This window comes from Pieris brassicae, chromosome 5 (assembly GCF_905147105.1).
Source record: "Pieris brassicae chromosome 5, ilPieBrab1.1, whole genome shotgun sequence".
Classification (NCBI taxonomy): domain Eukaryota; kingdom Metazoa; phylum Arthropoda; class Insecta; order Lepidoptera; family Pieridae; genus Pieris; species Pieris brassicae.
In genome coordinates this window covers 11,659,295-11,677,334 of record NC_059669.1, presented here as the reverse complement: position 1 = coordinate 11,677,334, position 18,040 = coordinate 11,659,295, and the positions used below count along the sequence as shown (strand labels likewise).

At 40.2% G+C, this 18,040-nt stretch overlaps 2 protein-coding genes across 2 annotated transcripts; one reads left to right on the top strand and one right to left on the bottom strand.

The window, feature by feature from the left end:
• The first annotated feature begins 11,434 nt into the window (after positions 1–11,434).
• On the top strand, positions 11,435–15,636 carry LOC123710050 (ubiquitin carboxyl-terminal hydrolase 30 homolog). Its single transcript, XM_045661724.1, has 9 exons — positions 11,435–12,016; positions 12,444–12,616; positions 13,353–13,506; positions 13,572–13,741; positions 13,814–13,901; positions 14,033–14,157; positions 14,244–14,369; positions 14,435–14,637; positions 14,721–15,636. The coding sequence occupies exons 1-9, from the start codon at positions 11,746–11,748 to the stop codon at positions 14,836–14,838; spliced, it is 1,428 nt and encodes a 475-aa protein (XP_045517680.1). The 5' UTR covers positions 11,435–11,745; the 3' UTR covers positions 14,839–15,636.
• A 956-nt stretch (positions 15,637–16,592) lies between these two features.
• Positions 16,593–17,545, bottom strand: LOC123709921 (eukaryotic translation initiation factor 6). The gene has a single exon (XM_045661537.1). The coding sequence runs from the start codon at positions 17,413–17,415 to the stop codon at positions 16,678–16,680; it is 738 nt and encodes a 245-aa protein (XP_045517493.1). The 5' UTR covers positions 17,416–17,545; the 3' UTR covers positions 16,593–16,677.
• Positions 17,546–18,040: the final 495 nt, after the last annotated feature.

The following is an 18,040-nucleotide window of genomic DNA, read 5'->3' as shown; positions in this document are numbered from 1 at the left end:
TCTATGGCCTTAACTAGGCCTATACATTCGCCAGTGAACAGAGAGGTTTCAGGAGGGAGTTTAGTTTTTTGAACAATATTGTAATTAGAGTGCAGTACACCAACACCTACACAGCGTTCTTTGGAACGCTTAGATGCATCTGTAAATATTCGATGCCATCGTGGCCACTTGGTGTCAACAATATAGTTAAATGTTAACTTTTGGTTTTGCTCAATTTTCACAAGACCCGTGCTAGTATGTATATCAGGAGAGATAACAAGGGAATCGTAACTATATTTGAACAACGGATTAGAAGTTGCTTGGTGAGTAGGAGCCTCAAGAGAAGTAAATCTTCTGTAACTTTCAACCAAACACGGTGGGCGTTTGTTTTTCCAATAACTAAAAGTGGGGATTATAGATGTTAGGCAAGTCAGTTTAGGTCTTAGAATATCGTTACTGAATTGGACACAACGAAATAGGAATTTATCAGACAGGAATTGCCGTCGTAAGTTTAATGGAGGCTCTACACTTTCGGCTCTCATACAGGTGATTCGACTTGACTTCATAGCTCCTAGGACTATTCTCATTGCTTTTGCCTGAATGCTATCTAATTTTTTAAAAGCAGAAGCATTGCCTGGTTCCAACAGGAAAGTACCGTAATCCATTACACTTCTGATTATGGCGTTGTAAATCAGTTTTAAGGAGTGTGAATGCGCTCCCCACCAGATGCCCGATAAGCATCTAAGAATATTCAAATTACGTTCACATCTCGCAGTTACATATTGTTACGAGCTAGGGAATCGGATAGAAAATGCCGTGGATTTCTTCAAGGGTTTATTTCTTGAAAAATCAATGAGGAGTTTATGAGCACAAATTACTTGCAGAGATGAACTAATAACACACAAAAACACAGTCACTAATTACTTCACTTATGCACACTTCACACAGTACTTTATCACTTGTATTCACTTTATTCGCACTTTATCGCTTCGGTGTTTCACTCTTGTTATCGCATTCAAAACTAAAGGCGACTAGTCAAGTTTCGGCTCGCTTATATATCTCTGGGAATAATTCTAAACAATATTCGAGAACTTTCTAGGCGGGCTTGCTACTGAGTAGCGATTGCACAATTCTAGAACGTCCGCACTCTTTGTCTCTTTCGCACGTTGCTCCGTCCTTGTCGTACGGCGTTCTAGAGTGCTCGTCTAGTTTCGAGAAAGTTCTGATCTTCTCTCTCTCTCTCTCATATCATTTCGTCCTTGCCTCACACCTAGAAAGTTCGGTCTAGAATATTCCTTCATCAAAGGGGTATAACTAGGCCTGAAAACGGGTCTCCTGAAAACTACACCACTCTACTACACATGTTCTGAAACCGACTGAAAAAAGGTTTCAGCTTCCTGAAAACTAGGGTAACATTATGGAAATTACAATTTTGTAATATGTGATTGACCCTCTCCTGAAACGGTCAGAAATCATATTACAGCCTGCTGAAAAGTTTTCTAACTAGTGGAAAAATCTAGAAACATTGCAGTCGACCCATCTTCGTAACACTACCCTCTCCTTAGACATGCTCGTCCCGAGCATCATTACATCCTTTATAGGGAGCCAATCGATTTATGTGAACGACTTTCGGTTTGCTCCTTAAACCACCCACTTTCTTTATGCGATAGGTAACGTCATTTATCTTCGTAAGTATCGTGTATGGACCGTCCCAGTCAGCTTGAAGCTTTGGTGATTTACCTTTTCGTTTTGTTGGGTTATGGAGCCATACTTGCGAGCCTTCTTTTAATTCTATATGATTCGTCTTTCTGTCATACCTAATCTTCGTAGTCTCACTTATTTTTTCTGATTTCATCCAGTTTATAACGCAGATCCGTAGCATATTCTGTAACACTCTCCGGCGTGTCAGGTGGTCGCCCAGTTACAATATCCGCTGGTAATCTAAGTTGTCTCCCAAACATGGCTAAAGCAGGAGTAACATTCGTGGTTTCATGAACCGCAGACCGGTATGACATTAAAAATAATGGAATATACTTGTCCCAGTCTTTTTGATGGTTGTCCACCAGTTCTGCCAAGTGCCTTTCCAAAGTTTGATTGAAGCGTTCCACCATTCCATCTGACTGTGGGTGTTATGGAGTAGTCCGCGTCTTATGAATTCCCATTAATCGGCACAATTCTTGAAATAGTACAGACTCGAAATTTCTTCTCTGATCACTGTGCATTCCCAAGGGTACTCCAAATCTAGAGAATACGTCATTTACAAGTATCTCAGCTACTGTAACTGCCTCTTGATTGGGAATAGGGAATACTTCGGGCCACTTCGTAAAATAATCCATAACAACCATGATGTACTTATTACCTTTTTCTGTAAACGGAAATGGTCCAGCTATGTCAACTGCTATCCTCTACCATGGAGCTCCGACATTGTATTTCTTCATACTCGCTCTAGTTCTCGTCTGTGGGCCTTTAACAGCTGCACAAGCTTTACATTTTCGAATGCAGTCTTCTACATCTGCGCGGCAATGTATCCAATAAAATCTCTCTTTAATTTTCAAAAGAGTCCTTTTTACACCTAAGTGTCCGCCTGATGAGCCGTCATGAAACATTTCCAATATGTTGCGAATCTTGGATCTTGGCACAACTAACTGTAGATGAGATGCATCCCCACGAGCGTTTTCCCATTTGCGACATAACACCCCATTATGGAGAACTAAGCTATCCCATTGAGACCAGTAACTCTTGGTCGTGGTGCTAGTAGATGCAACATCATTCCATCGCGGCTTTATAGCTGAAGATTTCATCCAGTCCAGAATTGGTTTAATATCAGAGTCTTGTTGTTGCTCTTCCTGAATTAATTTACCACACCAATCTGGACTAATGGTATCCGTTCTTAGTATCCTCACATGGGCAACCTCTCTACCTTCGTGTCTTGTACAATGTTTACAGTCTTCCTCACATGGCCTACGAGACAATGCATCTGCGTTCCCGTGTACTCTACCCTTGCGATGTTCAGTAGCAAAGTCATACTCTTGCAATCCGTCCGTCCGATCTTGTTCGATCCATCGAGCCACTTGTCCTTCTGGGTTCTTGAACTGAAGTAGCCATTTTAATGCAGCATGATCTGTTCTAAGACGGAACTTGCGACCTAGCAAGTATTTACTAAAATGCTGCAGCGTCTTCACAACAGCCAGTAGTTCCCTCCGAGTGACACAGTAGTTTCGTTCTGGTTTCGATAACGACTTGCTGAAGTAGGCTATTACTTCCTCGCGCTCACCTTTTACCTGTGATAGTACACCTCCGATGCCAATTCCACTGGCATCTGTATCTATCATGTTCCGGGTAGCCTAGTATCGGAGTCTCACATAGTCGGTTCTTGAGCTCATTAAATGCAACTTCACACTCTCCATCCCATGTGAATTTCCTCTTCTCTTCGGTGAGTCTGTGAAGAGGTTTTGCAATATCCGCGAAATTTTTCACGAATCTTCGGTAGTAAGAACATAAACCTAAGAAAGCACGGACTTCAGTTTTATCTTTAGGTACTGGCCATTCCTTCACCGCAGCTATCTTCTCGGGATCTTTTCGAACTCCGTCCTGCGATATAATGTGACCCAAGTAGCTCACTTCTCTTTTGAAAAATAAACATTTCTTTGGACTTAATTTCAGGTTGGCTTTATGGAGTCTGGTGAGCACCTGTTGCAGATTCCGTATGTGATCTTCAAAATTTCTCCCAATGATGACTACATCATCCAAGTACACTAAGCAGGCTTGTCCTATCAGTCCTGACAGAACTTTCTCCATTAGTCTTTCAAAGGTAGCAGGCGCAATGCAAAGCCCAAACGGCATAACTTTAAACTGCCATAGTCCTTTTCCAGTTGAGAACGCTGTCTTCTCTTTATGACTTGGGTCTATCTCCACCTGCCAGTACCCACTTTTCAAGTCTAAAGTTGTAAACGATTTTGCCCCACTTAAAGTATCCAAGGTGTCATCTATTCTAGGTAAGGGGTAACTGTCCTTCTTTGTGATATCGTTAAGACGACGGTAGTCGACGCAGAACCTTAAACTGATATCTTTTTTCTTGAATAAAACTACTGGAGAGCACCAAGAGCTGGAAGATGATTCGATGACATTATGGTTTGACATTTCCGCAATCATCTTATCTATATTTTTTTCATATGTGACAGGTACTCGTCGCGGTCGCAAACGTATCGGTCTTTCGGTTCCAGTCTCAATCGATGTTTAACTACACCTGTCCTTCCTAGATCTCCATCGTGTGTAGCAAACATGTCTGAAAATGACTTCAATAGTTCCTTTGCTTTCAACATTTCTCCTTTCGACAAGGTTTCCTTACAGCCCTCTAATACTTCTTGAACTATATCTCGTTGTTTACTGACTGTACTATTTTCAGTGATGGATCTATAGACGTCGTACCCACCCTTCAATGTTCTACCTTTTAGAGAAACTACCTCATCTCTACACTTGAACGTGCCGTTCTCCAAATCAATCTTACAGTTGTAATGCTTCATGAAGTCTAAACCGATAATACAGTCATCCACGATGTCAGCAATAACCACCTTATGTCTGTATGATCTTCCGCCAATCTTGAAGGTAGCGATACCTTCCCCTCGAACGGTTATGTGCTGACCAGTAGCTGTAAGGAGCTGTACATTTCCACCAGAAAGGCTTTTGTACAATGACTTCAGAAGTTGGTATCTAATTACTGTCCGGGAAGCTCCAGTATCAAGGGTTAACTCACACCTACATCCGTTTACTTATCCGTCGATAACAATGGTATTGCCATCCTGAGTTTGAGTGATCATAACTTTTGGGGCCTTCCCTACAGAACCGGCCAGCACCCGCCTCGTGGTCCTGGCTTCTACTCGTTTCCCTGCCGCTGTTCAGCGGCAGTCACACCCGCTGCTTCCGGTTCCCCACGTCTAGTCTTTATTTCGCCTCTGAGATCTATTTTAGGGCATGAAAACCTCATATGCCCTATTTCCCCACAGAGGTAACAGGTAGGTCCACGTTGGGAACTTGGTTTTTCCGTGACAGCCCTAATGCGGTTAGGTCGATGATCCTTGCAAAATGCTTCCACCTCCAACGCATGGGCAAGAACATCCTTAAGTTCCTTATGGTGACCGAGGTTCACAGCCATTCGAATTTCACGGTCTCGAATACCGTCGACAAAAGCTTGAACCAGCATCTTGTCTGCAACATCTGGTGAGGATCCGTAGGCCTTCCTTACCAGCTTCTCTATTTCAAGTCCCCATTTTTGCAAACTTTCATTTGTCTGCTGTATTCTATCCTTCAATTGAGCCCTGTAAACGTGCTCTAAATGTGCGTCTCCATACCGTGATTCCAGGGCATCTAGCAGTTGCTTCAACGTCACCTTACCTTTCTTGGTATCTAATATGGAGAGGGCTTCGTCTCGCAGTCCCAGAATAAGGGCGGTAACAGCTTGATTGTCAGTCCACCCGTTTGACTCTGCTACAGTCTCAAACTGCAGCTTGTACGCGCCCCAAGAAGATGTACCATCAAAGGGAGGCACTTTCAGATTTCCAGGTGGTGCTACAGTCGTGACAACACCAGTGGTCTTCAGGCATTGGATTTCATTTTCTATTCCAAGGATACGTTTATCCTGCTTGGATAGCTTACAATCCATATCAGATTCCAAATTCTCGATCTTTTTGTCTACCTGTACTTTCAGGTCACAAAGTTTTTCTCCGATACGGCGAGCCTGTTCCTCCATCATCTGATGAGCCTGCTCTTCTTGACGACGTGCCTGTTCCTCCATCATACGACGTGTCTGGGCCTGTTCTTCCATCATTTGGCGTGTCTGTTCTTCTTGACGGCGTGCCTGTTCTTCCATCATTTGTCTTGTCTGTTCTTCCTGACGGCGTGCCTGTTCTTCCTGACGGCGTGCCTGTTCTTCTTGACGGCATGCCTGTTCTTCTTGCCGGCGTGTCTGTTCTTCAATCATTTGGCGTGTCTGTTCTTCCTGACGGCGTGCCTGTTCTTCCTGACGGCGTGCCTGTTATTCTTGACGGCATGCCTGTTCTTCTTGCCGGCGTGTCTGTTCTTCAATCATTTGGCGTGTCTGTTCTTCATGACGGCGTGCCTGTTCTTCCATCATTTGTCTTGTCTGTTCTTCCTGACGGCGTGCCTGTTCTTCCTGACGGCGTGCCTGTTCTTCCATCATTTGTCGTGTCTGTTCCTCTTGACGGCGTCCCTGTGCTTCCGTCATTTGCTGCAGAGCAAGGAGGATGTTGCCATCGTTACTTTCACCCATGCCGCGGTTCGCATCGAAACTTTGTCGCCGGGCGGCGTCGCGTGCTGATTGCGCCCTTGTCTGCACTCCCTCCGCAGCTGGAGACTCTGCCACAGACTCCTCTTGATTCTCCCTTGGAGTAATTGGCATGTTTCTATCCCACTTCTGACACCAAAATGTTACGAGCTAGGGGATCGGATAGAAAATGCCGTGGATTTCTTCAAGGGTTTATTTCTTGAAAAATCAATGAGGAGTTTATGAGCACAAATTACTTGCAGAGATGCACTAATAACACACAAAAACACAGTCACTAATTACTTCACTTATGCACACTTCACACAGTACTTTATCACTTGTATTCACTTTATTCGCACTTTATCGCTTCGGTGTTTCACTCTTGTTATCGCATTCAAAACTAAAGGCGACTAGTCAAGTTTCGGCTCGCTTATATATCTCTGGGAATAATTCTAAACAATATTCGAGAACTTTCTAGGCGGGCTTGCTACTGAGTAGCGATTGCACAATTCTAGAACGTCCGCACTCTTTGTCTCTTTCGCACGTTGCTCCGTCCTTGTCGTACGGCGTTTTAGAGTGCTCGTCTAGTTTCGAGAAAGTTCTGATCTTCTCTCTCTCTCTCTCATATCATTTCGTCCTTGCCTCACACCTAGAAAGTTCGGTCTAGAATATTCCTTCATCAAAGGGGTATAACTAGGCCTGAAAACGCCTGAAAACGGGTCTCCTGAAAACTACACCACTCTACTACACATGTTCTGAAACCGACTGATAAATGGTTTCAGCTTCCTAAAAACTAGGGTAACATTATAGAAATTACAATTTTCTAATATGTGATTGACCCTCTCCTGAAACGGTCAGAAATCATATTACAGCCTGCTGAAAAGTTTTCTAACTAGTGGAAAAACATTGCAGTCGACCCATCTTCGTAACAATATTCACAGTGGGATACACCGGTAAGCTTGGAATCTAGAACTACTCCCAAGAATTTGACGTCATTAGTCGAGAGAATCAAAACATTTTGAACTTTACCTGGACCGGGGGAGGCCTACGCATTCTGGAAAACAACACAACCTTAGTCTTGGATACAGATAAGTCTAAACTATTTGAATTTAACCATAATTTTAAAAATGAGAGGGAAGATGTTAGAGCTCGGCAATTTTTTTCAATCGATTTGCCCGATTTGTATATAAGGAGATCGTCTGCATATTGTAGTACATTAGCTGATTCCTGCAATGATGATTCTAAATCGTACGTATAGCTGTTATAAAGCAAAGGACTGAGTACAGAACCCTGTGGTAATCCTTTCCATACAGTCCGAGATAGTTTGACATCTTCAATAAATAAATTAATGTATCTTTCACTGAGAATATTGATAATAAAGTTTGATAGAATCGGTGGCACATTTAAGCAAAGCATTTTTCCCTAAGAACCCATATAAGAACATTGTCATAAGCTGAGCTTATGTCTAAGAAAGTAGCTATTACTGACTCGTTATTTGAAAAAGCTAATCTTATGTCCGTAGTGAATATTGCTAAGCTATCCATTGTACTTCTACCTTTCCTAAAACCGAATTGGGTCGTTGCTAATAGATTTTTACTCTCTAAAAACTATTCCAAACGGAATTTTACTAGGTGTTCTGCAGTTTTCATTAAAACAGAAGAAAGGACAATAGGTCTGTAAGAAGAAGGATCATCGGCTGGTTTATTCTCTTTTAAAATAGGGATAATAGATTGAGTGATCCAAGACTTGGGAATGCACCCAGAAACCATAATAGAATTTATAATATTTAAGTACAGCATCAGCACACGATCCGAAAGGTTTTTCAAAAAAGAATATGGAATCCCATCTTCTCCTGGAGTAGAATCTTTTACGTTATTAAGTACACCTTTAAGTTCGGTCAAAGAAAAAGGAGCGTTTAATCCAGTTAGGTCATCAGAAATATAAGCAGGAATAGATAATGGAGGAACAGAAGGGGGAGCAAGATGATCCATGAACGCCAGACCTCTTATGGGCTGACGTCTGGACTAATGGAGGCACAAAATGATTGCCAACCATCGTATTTCTTTTTCTTAAACAATTTTTTAGCACTACGAGCAGATTCTAAATATAACTCGAAATTTTCTTCTGACATGTCCTCACAGCAATTTTTTTCAGCCTGTTTTCTTGCTTTTATTGCAGCTGTACATTCATGATCCCACCAGGGAGGCGAAGGAATTTGCGATCGGATTCATCTGCAGTTTCAATCAAAACCTGAGAAAGAATTTCGGCGGAGATCTGTTTTCTGCTCTACTCTTTGGTTGAATAATTCCCAATCAGCGTTATTCAATCTGTATTTGAAACGAGGAGAACGAGTGGTTTTGATAGGTTTTTGTGAAGGAAAAGTAATTACAAGTGGAAAGTGGTCACTACCATACGAAGATGTAAGAGGGTGCCAGTCCAAAGTTGAAGCTAAATCAGGTTAACATTAAGAAAGATCAGGCGCACTTGCACCTTCACTTGGTCCAGTAACACGAGTTGGCAGCCCAGTGTTTAAAATGCAGAGACAATGAGAATCTATAATATCTAATAATTGATCTCCATAATAGTTGGAAGAAGTGCTTCCCCAGGATTGATGTTGGCAATTAAAATCACCTAGGACTAAGAATGGTTTTGGAAGGATGGGGAACAGTTGATTGAGATAAGAAAAAATATTTACATTGGGACGAGAAAAATAAATAGACACTATACAAATTTTATTTACAATAGCAGCAATGACTGACAAGTCATCACCGAATGAGGGGAGTGGAAATAAGCTATAAGGGAGATTATTTTTGATGCCTAAGGCAACACCGCCATAGCCGTCAGGTCTGTCCTGTCGGAGAATAACATAGCCTGGAATCCGAAATTTCAGTTCCGGGCGAAGCCATGTTTCAGACAGAGTTGAGACAAATGGTTCAAATTTATTATGCAAATGGATTAAATAATTTTTATTGCAGATGGTGCTTCTGCAATTCCACTGGATTATTTGTTCGCGTTCGTGACGCATAAGAGGATTTTAATTGAGCTAAGGAAGCAATAGTTGGGCGGCGTTGTTCGGTTAAATTGTTGTCAGAGTTAGAAATGGTTTTTATTTCAGTCAAAAGTTGGATTACATCAGAGATTGAGAACATAGTTTCATTATTGTTAAGGTTACTGTTTATTAAAGCGACCCCGTTAGAAGTAGCTGGAGCATCGTAGTCCTTTATCAAATTGAAGTGTTCTGTTTTGTTATACCCCAATCGTTTTGGTTTGGGGGATGTTGGTTTAGCAAATATTGTTTTCTTATAAGATCTACTATACGACGGAATCGAGGAGGAAGGTGATACAGGTGGCACAGGAAAATTAGGAGTATTGTGCATGTTTGAAAACCTAACTACATCAGCAAAAGACTTTGAAACAGGATCATGCACTTTATTTGCTTCTGCGTAAGATACACATCTTTGAGCCATATATAATTTAATTTTAGTCTGTCGTTCGTATTCTGGACACTTCCTGTTTGTTGCAAAGTGTAGACCAGAACACAGACAGCAAGACGCGGCATCATCTTGTATGTTGCACGTGTCCCCTGTATGGCTTTGGCCACACTTGTAACAACGGGGCCGAGAGTTACAATTAGATTTAGTATGACCAAATCGGCAACAAGAATAGCACTGAATAGTAGGGTAAGAGTAAAGTTCCACGGGCAGAGCATTGTAGCAGACAAATACATGTTTAGGAAGGGTTTGACGATCAAAAGTTATGACAATAGTCTGTAATGGTTTCCACTCAGGAGGGCTGCTATTACGGACTTTATAATTTAGACGTCTAATTTTTATAATTCCTCTGCTACCTATAGGCAGAGATATATTGTCTAATATTTCTTCAGGCGACCATTCCGCGGGAACACCTCGCACCAGGCCCATTCGGGTCACATTAAATGAGGGAATAAAAGCTTTGTAGTTATTTCTTGTCAGGCAAGGGTTATTAATGAATTCGTTTGCACATTCGTTGGTCTGAGAATGATATGGAAATTCGGTTTCTGCCTATCCTTTTGATGCTACCATTAATAATATTTTTAAAAGAATTTTTTTGGAGAAAATAGCCAAATTGGACGGGGTGCAGGGAAGCGACGCTCGTATCTGAAGAAACTTTTTGCGCATTAACTACAAACGGCCCTATGTCATAGGCCTCATAAAACGTTCGGTCTGTAGGATTTCTTGGAGAATGAGAACCGTCTAATGGAGGTATTGGGTGCTGTTGGGTATTAACAGTTATAGAATCTGCAGAGTCTACTTTGTTCTGAAAATTATCTAGAGAATGAGCGTTCTTAATCTCAGTATATATTGAGGGAATTTCAATTTCCGGTATTTGGCACGAACAATCGGAGTCATTTTGTTTGTTCCGACGCTTCGGATCGAATCTTCGTTTCCTTTTGTTGCAGTGTTTGCAAATTTTTCCTAGACGCATTCTTTTTCGGTCACTCTGTTGATCCACATCTGTATCTACACTGGACTCATCTAGTTTAGAAAATATATTATCTACTATAATATTACACGCTACCTCGGGGGGCGAGCCCCCGGTATCCGGGGGCTCGTCCATTTTTTCGCCTGACTCCAGGCCTTGAGGAAAAAGTATAAAAACTTACCAGATACTGTAGAATATATACACAAATTAATAAACAAAACAATTAAATTAAACTAATACATATATATATATATGTATATATATATATATATATATATATATATACACAAACTGATCTTTTATACAAGTTAAATTAAATTTAAAAAATTCACACTCCTGCCACGACCAACGTTTCCCGCGCTTTTCCATCAAAAAGTTAAGACTAATTCAATGTATAATATACAATGTACAGAATGGATTGTCATGTATTGAATACAGGAGTCTTTACTTTACAAAAAAATAAACTCTTACCCAACAAAATGACCCTGAAGACGGACGGTTTCTTTTTCTTAATGTATTACGTGAGCATTGGCCCTGCTATAATTGATTAATTAAATATGAATCTAAAATAAAATTGTTAAGTTAAAAATACAATATGTATGTTCTACATCTTATTTCGCTTTAATTCTAGGGCTGAACTTAAGAGGGCGTAACACAAAATTAGCCTTAAAGTTAATCAAGAGTTGTCCCATTTCCCAACCATATTACCATATTACATTTATTATTATCCTCTTTGAATTTAACCCTATTGTGTATTTGTTTATAATATTATGCTATTTGAAATTTGCAGTTGCCTAGTGACTATTAACTATTTATCATCTTGGTCATATAATTCACATCACGAGAGTATTTTTTTGTAAATAGAGTTTATCCTAGTCTCGTTAGCCTCGTCATTCCTAGAGGATTTTTTTATGTTTTCGCTATCAGTTACACAATTTTTTAAGGTGGTTACGAAAGCGAAAACAAGAACAATCATGGCAAAAAAGATTGAAAGACATTAGCCAAAACTATTTTCAAATTGAATAATGGATGGTGGTGATCGAATGTTAGTTGCAGCGGGGCTCACAGCGGCGGTTGTTGTTGGTGCATTCGTGCTGTGGGGTCCTGGTGGCGCCCCTAAAGTCCGCAAACGTAGAGGCCAGATAGCTGGCTTACAAAACCTCGGCCGGACATGTTTTCTTAATACTTTGCTCCAGGCGCTTGCGGCGTGCCCTACTTTCATAGAGTGGTTGAGGAAATACGCGAAATCCGATGGACATAATAGCATGATTACAACTCTGTATACTGTAATTGAAGGTATGTAACATTAAGTAAAATTTTTGTTCACATTCATTCCAGATTCTCAAGTACCTACTATATTAATTTTCAATTGTGGAGCCAAACAAGAAAATATTTATTGATTTTAAAAAACACAGAGAATACACAACATATAAAACACAATACATACATGTGCATAATTGACAAGAATGCACAACATCACAATTAAAAAAGGGAATGAGAATAACAATGCAATTAATGTAATAAAAATATATTACAATATACTCTAGTATAATCTTTATACTCAATATACTCTTAGTATAATCAATATACTCTTTAAGAAATACAAATATTTAATCAAATATACAATTTTCAAATTTAATATATTTCTTCTATGTGATTGTTATTGGTTATGGAACACAATAAATAAAAGTAATCATCAATATAATGATCTAATAATCCATAGTTGTCAATGGAACTCATGAGTCAGCTCGGGGGACACCAGTGTGTCCCCTTGGTGTCCTACAAGCTTTACGAGCAGCAGGTTGGGTAGTACCAGCCGATCAGCAAGATGCCCATGAGCTGCTGCATGTACTGCTCACCTGTATTGAGGAGGAAACTGCTGCTATGGCAAAAAAGGTATTTTACTTATGTGTCATATTAGCATTTAGATTCTATTTAGAAGTTTTTCCTTTTCAAAACCAAAGAAGAATTGACCTAGACATAACATTTATTACTAACAAAACACACATAGAAATATTACTAAAATAACAATAATAAAAAAAATAAAAAAAAAATAATAATAGAGAGATAACATTTAAAAAAAAAGGTTTAATAGTGTAATGCGTGTGTGCTGTGGTTGTAATGGGCCCTGGCTCAGCATTATGCTGAGGAGCAGAGTTGTTCCACAGTGCTGGTCATTCTGCTAGAGACCACAGCAACTAGTTTGCGTCTCAGTCGCAAAAACACAAATAAGAATCTAATACTCAGTAAAAACAAATAATAATAATAGTAAAAGTAAGCAAATAAAATAAAATAAAATAAAAAATAAGAATAATTGTGAAGAAGTAGATAAATAAATATTTTTGGGCTAATTAAAAACTATATTATGTTAGATTTTTGTTGAGTAAGCAGATGTTTTTTATGATTCAGACGAAAATTTAATTTTAGTTGAAGATTTTTCTATGGTTGAAAGAATTGAAATGTAGTATAGGGCCTCTTTTTAATCCGCAGCTTATATCTGAGCTTCGTTACCAGCAATGAAGCATCGGGAGCATAGTAACTGTTTCCACCAGTTTCTGTCCAGAGCCTTTCTTATGGTAGTGTACAGTATAGGGTATATGTATGTATAAAATAATAAGTGTCTCATCCGCAGCCTGGATGTCTATCCGACGCCTTAGGACTCGGCGGCGGAAAGGCCTGGTCCGCCCTGGCGTCTCCCGCGTCTCCGCCCTCGGGCTCCTTCGGCCCGCGACCCGCAAGACCGGCCTCCGCCGCGCCGGCTACCGAACCGGACTCAACCGATCCAGGTACTACTGCAGCGGTATGCCATGGAAGTAATAGACGGGAACCATAACGTCCGCATTGATTTAAGACGAACCCGAGACGGAGCCTCCACCTCTGCGCAAGGGCGTGTCGCGGTCCTTCTGTCAGCTGAGCGGCCTGGGTCGTCGCTGGGCCTGTGCGCCTTCTCGGCCCGCTCCAGCGCCGCCCTTCAACGGCACTCTCGCGTCGCGCACCCACTGCACCGTGTGCTCCACGAAGGTACCGCACTCCATCGGTTACTGATCTCGCCGAGACTCTTAGAACGGAGCGTGATATGAGTGTTCCTTGCAGAGTCCGATTCGCTACGACAAGTTCGACAGCGTGTCGCTGTCCATGAGCGACGCCGGCACCGGTCCGGCCGGGAGCTACGCCTTGGCCGGTATGAGCTAAACCATCTCTATATATATTAATATATAATTATCTTCGATTAATGGGAATATTGTACATTTTGTATGTACATCTTTATGCTTTTAATTTGTTTGTATATTGTCGTACTGCGCCTGTCGACAGGCCTGCTGCGCGCCTTCACATCCCCGGAGATGGTGAGTGGTGTGAGATGCGGGCGCTGCGCCCCCCGGGTCGACGCGGCCGCGGACCAGACCACCAAACACATCCGCACACTCAGCTTCGGCAAGGTGCGTTGGGTCCACTGGATTCTGATATAGATTAATTAAAGACGGAAAGAGTCGTGTGCGCTACAATGTTTGAAATGTGGTGTCAGCTGCCGGCGTGTCTGTGCCTGCACATCTCGAGGGTGGAGTGGGGCGTCGGCGGCCTCAGCAAGAGGGGCGAGTTCGTCGCCTTCCCCGAGACGCTCAGCTTAGCTCCCTTCACGGCGGCGACTCAGGTGCGTTATTGCCGTCGTACTTCGACAACGAGGTGATGACGTTACATCCGGACGCTCACTTTTAGAATCGAGGAGTGGATATATCGATGGTACTGAGCGAGGCGCGTCTGCGCAGCGGTTTGTCAGCGCTGAAGGCGGCGGGGGCGGAAGCGTCGGCGGGAGCGGAGCGCGCCCTGTATCGGCTGACAGCGGTCGTCGTGCACGTGGGCGGACCGAGGTCCGGCCACTTTGCTACGTATCGCCGCGGGAATGGCTTCGAGAGCAAACGGTGACTTTGCATTTTATCTTGAATCTATGGATTGTGCGGTTAGTAAACGCTGATAAAAATGTATGATACTGATGTCGTCGAAGGTGGTGGTACACGTCGGACACGTTGGTGCACGAAGTGTCCCTGCAAGAGGTACTGCGGTGCTCCGCATATCTGCTCTTCTACGAGAGGGCGGCCCCGCCCCTCAACACTCACTTCTAGCTCTCCGGTTGATATCTGTTGTTATTATTTTATATACTTAAGTTAATTGCGAAATAGAGTTTTTAATGGGTTAGAATTGCTGGTCTACCGAGTTGTGCCATTGTGTTTATTTTTGAAATGTACTTGTGACTTCGAATGAACAATGATATGAATTTCAACAAACGTGACTCATGAAATTTGCCTTGTCATCTTAATATGTTATAGGAATAACCTTAAGGATGAATAGGTAGGTAATCAACGCTCTTTGCATATTTGTAAAGTCCTTCTCTGAATGTTTTGTTGCTGCCAGCTTATGGGAGGTAGAGCTCAGCACTAACTGTTGCGGAATATCATGTACTTAAACTTTGCATTTATTGTGCATTTTAGCACACAAATTGTAAGATATTGTAATCACCTCTATTTTACTACACCTTTGATACTTAATGTTTCCTCAAATTTAAAATACATTTTGAATAATAATAAAAGAAGCCTGTATTAATGTTTGATAATAGAGGAACTGTGAATGACATTATTTAACCCTTGTTTCTTTCTCTCTCTTGTGTGCAAATTGGTAACACTTACTTTATATATGACAATGCTCAAATGCTTGTTTCTGTATATTCAGAATCTAATATTCTTAGAGTGAGTCTGGAATTTCACTTGATTGAGTACTGGGCAGTATCCAGCATAATGTATCTAAATGAGAGATTGAAATTATGGCTTTTAGTATAATCATAAAAATTGGTGCTGATATGCAAGCAGGATTTGTTTTGTAAATATATGTATGTTTTTTATGAAATAAATGAAAGTTTCACTGTCAATTTTTTTATGAATCAAATGACTTATCAAAAAGTACAGCTTACATTGTATAGCTTTGTTATTGTTGACTGAATTAAATTTTGTTCTTTATATTATTCCATTGGTAATACACATATTAATTATATTAAACTGATTTAATTAAATAAATTCCTTTAATATTCATAACAAATTGCCTCCAATATTAAGAAAAAATTACAAGTGTGGCAATAAAATTAATAACAAATTATTTCTTCACCCTTTAAACAACACATAAAAAATTTCAACATGTGATAAGTTCACATTATTTCATTTACTGAAATATTATTATATCATAGCAATAGAGATTGAAGTATTAAAGGGGCATTGTTCCCATGCATTGGTTGCACAATCAACTTTTTGATGGCAATTTTTTATACTAAAATCAATAGTTTATTTCCACCAGGAAATATTTTTATTCTTGTATCTAAACTTTACCCAAAATGATAATGCTGAGGAAATAATTTTGAGAAACTAATTGGAGTGCCATGGCTTTGATGTAATCAACTTACATAAAGTCTTGTAACTAAAGGGAAATCCAGACAGATCTTATTAAATAACTTACATATTTCTGTGTTTCACAGCCAGACTTCAAACAAATCTCTATGCTTAAGCAAACCTAACTACCTAAGCCCATACTGTTTGTTTATAATTAACATTCCAGAAATATAATTTTAATATACATATATACATTTGTTAACACTTGATGTTGTGAAATGAACACTATATGTATAATATTCAAAATATTGTGAAATTCTAACGACACCATAGTTTTATTATGGAATTGGAAGCTAGCTTCACCTACTTTAGCTGGTCAATTTGGTCTCATGTATATATTAATTTAATTAATAAAATTTTATTGTGCATACAGGATTATAGTTGTAATAGCTTAATTTTAACAATTAGAGAAAATGATTTGGTACTTTAATCAAACTAAGAAGCTTTCAAAAGAAATTTATTTTTGAGTGATCAACAGAAATATTAAATTGAAATTAACATAGTCTAGGTTTAAACAATGCTTATATGCTATGACATGCTGTCAATCAGGGATGCTCTCATAGTGGATGTAATTGCACTAGGTTTAGCATCGTTGAGTTTGAAAACACTCTCAACAACTGATATTTCCGTTGAAGTTGTATCCATACCACAGAATGCACTCCAGTCATTAACTACCAACCCTGCACCCACTACATCACTACCTCGGTTCACTGTTCCTGCAACTAATGGTACTTGAAGCAATGAGGATAATTCATCCTGATCTTGAATTGTAGTTTTAGGGTGAAGTAAACCTCCTCTATTACTAAGTGCCGTATAAGATCCAACTAGCACATTACCAGCTACAGTTTGTCGAAAAACTTCAACATTTAATGTGTCAGCAAGAATTTCTTCTGTGTCTTTGTCTAAATCTGGATGAACTAAAGCAACATAGTCGTTGCAAGCGATAACGTTACCAAGTGCACTTAACCGTTCTTCGACTCGCTGCACTTTGACGTTATCTGGTAAACTGTTACGGATGTGCTGCAGCTCTGTGTCTGTCGTGGACGATGGTAGAAGTAACCCATTCTTGTTGGCGACGGTCATGCGGCCTATGATGCGACAGCCTGCGACACTAGCGTGTACCACCGGTATAGTGTCTGATAATTCTGCTTCAAATACACTGTAGAAATTCTCCGAGCCTCCGATAGCTACAAGACAGTAAGAATTTGTAAGTTTGCTAAAGACACCAACTTCATTGTTGTTTTCGAATTGCACGCGTACCGCCATGGCTGTTGCTCAAGATCTTGATAATTGTTTTGAAATATTTCACAAGATAGTTTATATCCTTTGGATTACTTTAATTCACGTGGAGGGGTAAACCACGATGAATCAAAAAACCACAGACTTAAAACTTTGTACAACTGTCAAATGATAAATGATTAGTGTTTTTTTTTTAATTTTATTGGTTGGTAATGATTAATTAAACAAGTCAGTCAATTTAAACAAACATGTTTATGGCAGCAAAGTATTGATCCATTAATATTAAAAAAAAAACAAACATTGATCGATAATTTGGAATTAAATTTTTTAATACGAATAAATTTTTACCTTGTTTTTTATGTATTAACATGACATGGGTAGGAAGGAACGGGCTAGTACTTCGGTCTAACGGGAGAAGGATTTTTGACCAGTAACTGGCCGGCCCGAAAACTTACTGTTGTGGTTGATGTCGAGAAGAGATTGTTCCCGGCATTCAGAAGTTTTTTCAGTGTCACTCTCACGCTCACGCCAACGCTGATTGGGTCTGCTCCTCTCCCTTATAAGTCAAAGTATAATCGGCAGGTTATATTATTTCGATGATTCGTGACAAATTTCCCTCGAAATAGAAAACATAACCGCGCTCGACAATTTT

What these genes read in the sequence shown, in the direction of transcription:
- LOC123710050 (XM_045661724.1), top strand. Translation starts at nt 11,746, where the DNA reads ATGGATGGTGGTGATCGAATGTTAGTTGCAGCGGGGCTCACAGCGGCG. An exon ending in ACCGGACTCAACCGATCCAG is followed by an intron (nt 13,507 to 13,571) that starts GTACTACTGCAG and finishes CATTGATTTAAG; the next exon opens with ACGAACCCGAGACGGAGCCT. An exon ending in GCACCGTGTGCTCCACGAAG is followed by an intron (nt 13,742 to 13,813) that starts GTACCGCACTCC and finishes TGTTCCTTGCAG; the next exon opens with AGTCCGATTCGCTACGACAA.
- LOC123709921 (XM_045661537.1), bottom strand. Translation starts at nt 17,415, where the DNA reads ATGGCGGTACGCGTGCAATTCGAAAACAACAATGAAGTTGGTGTCTTT.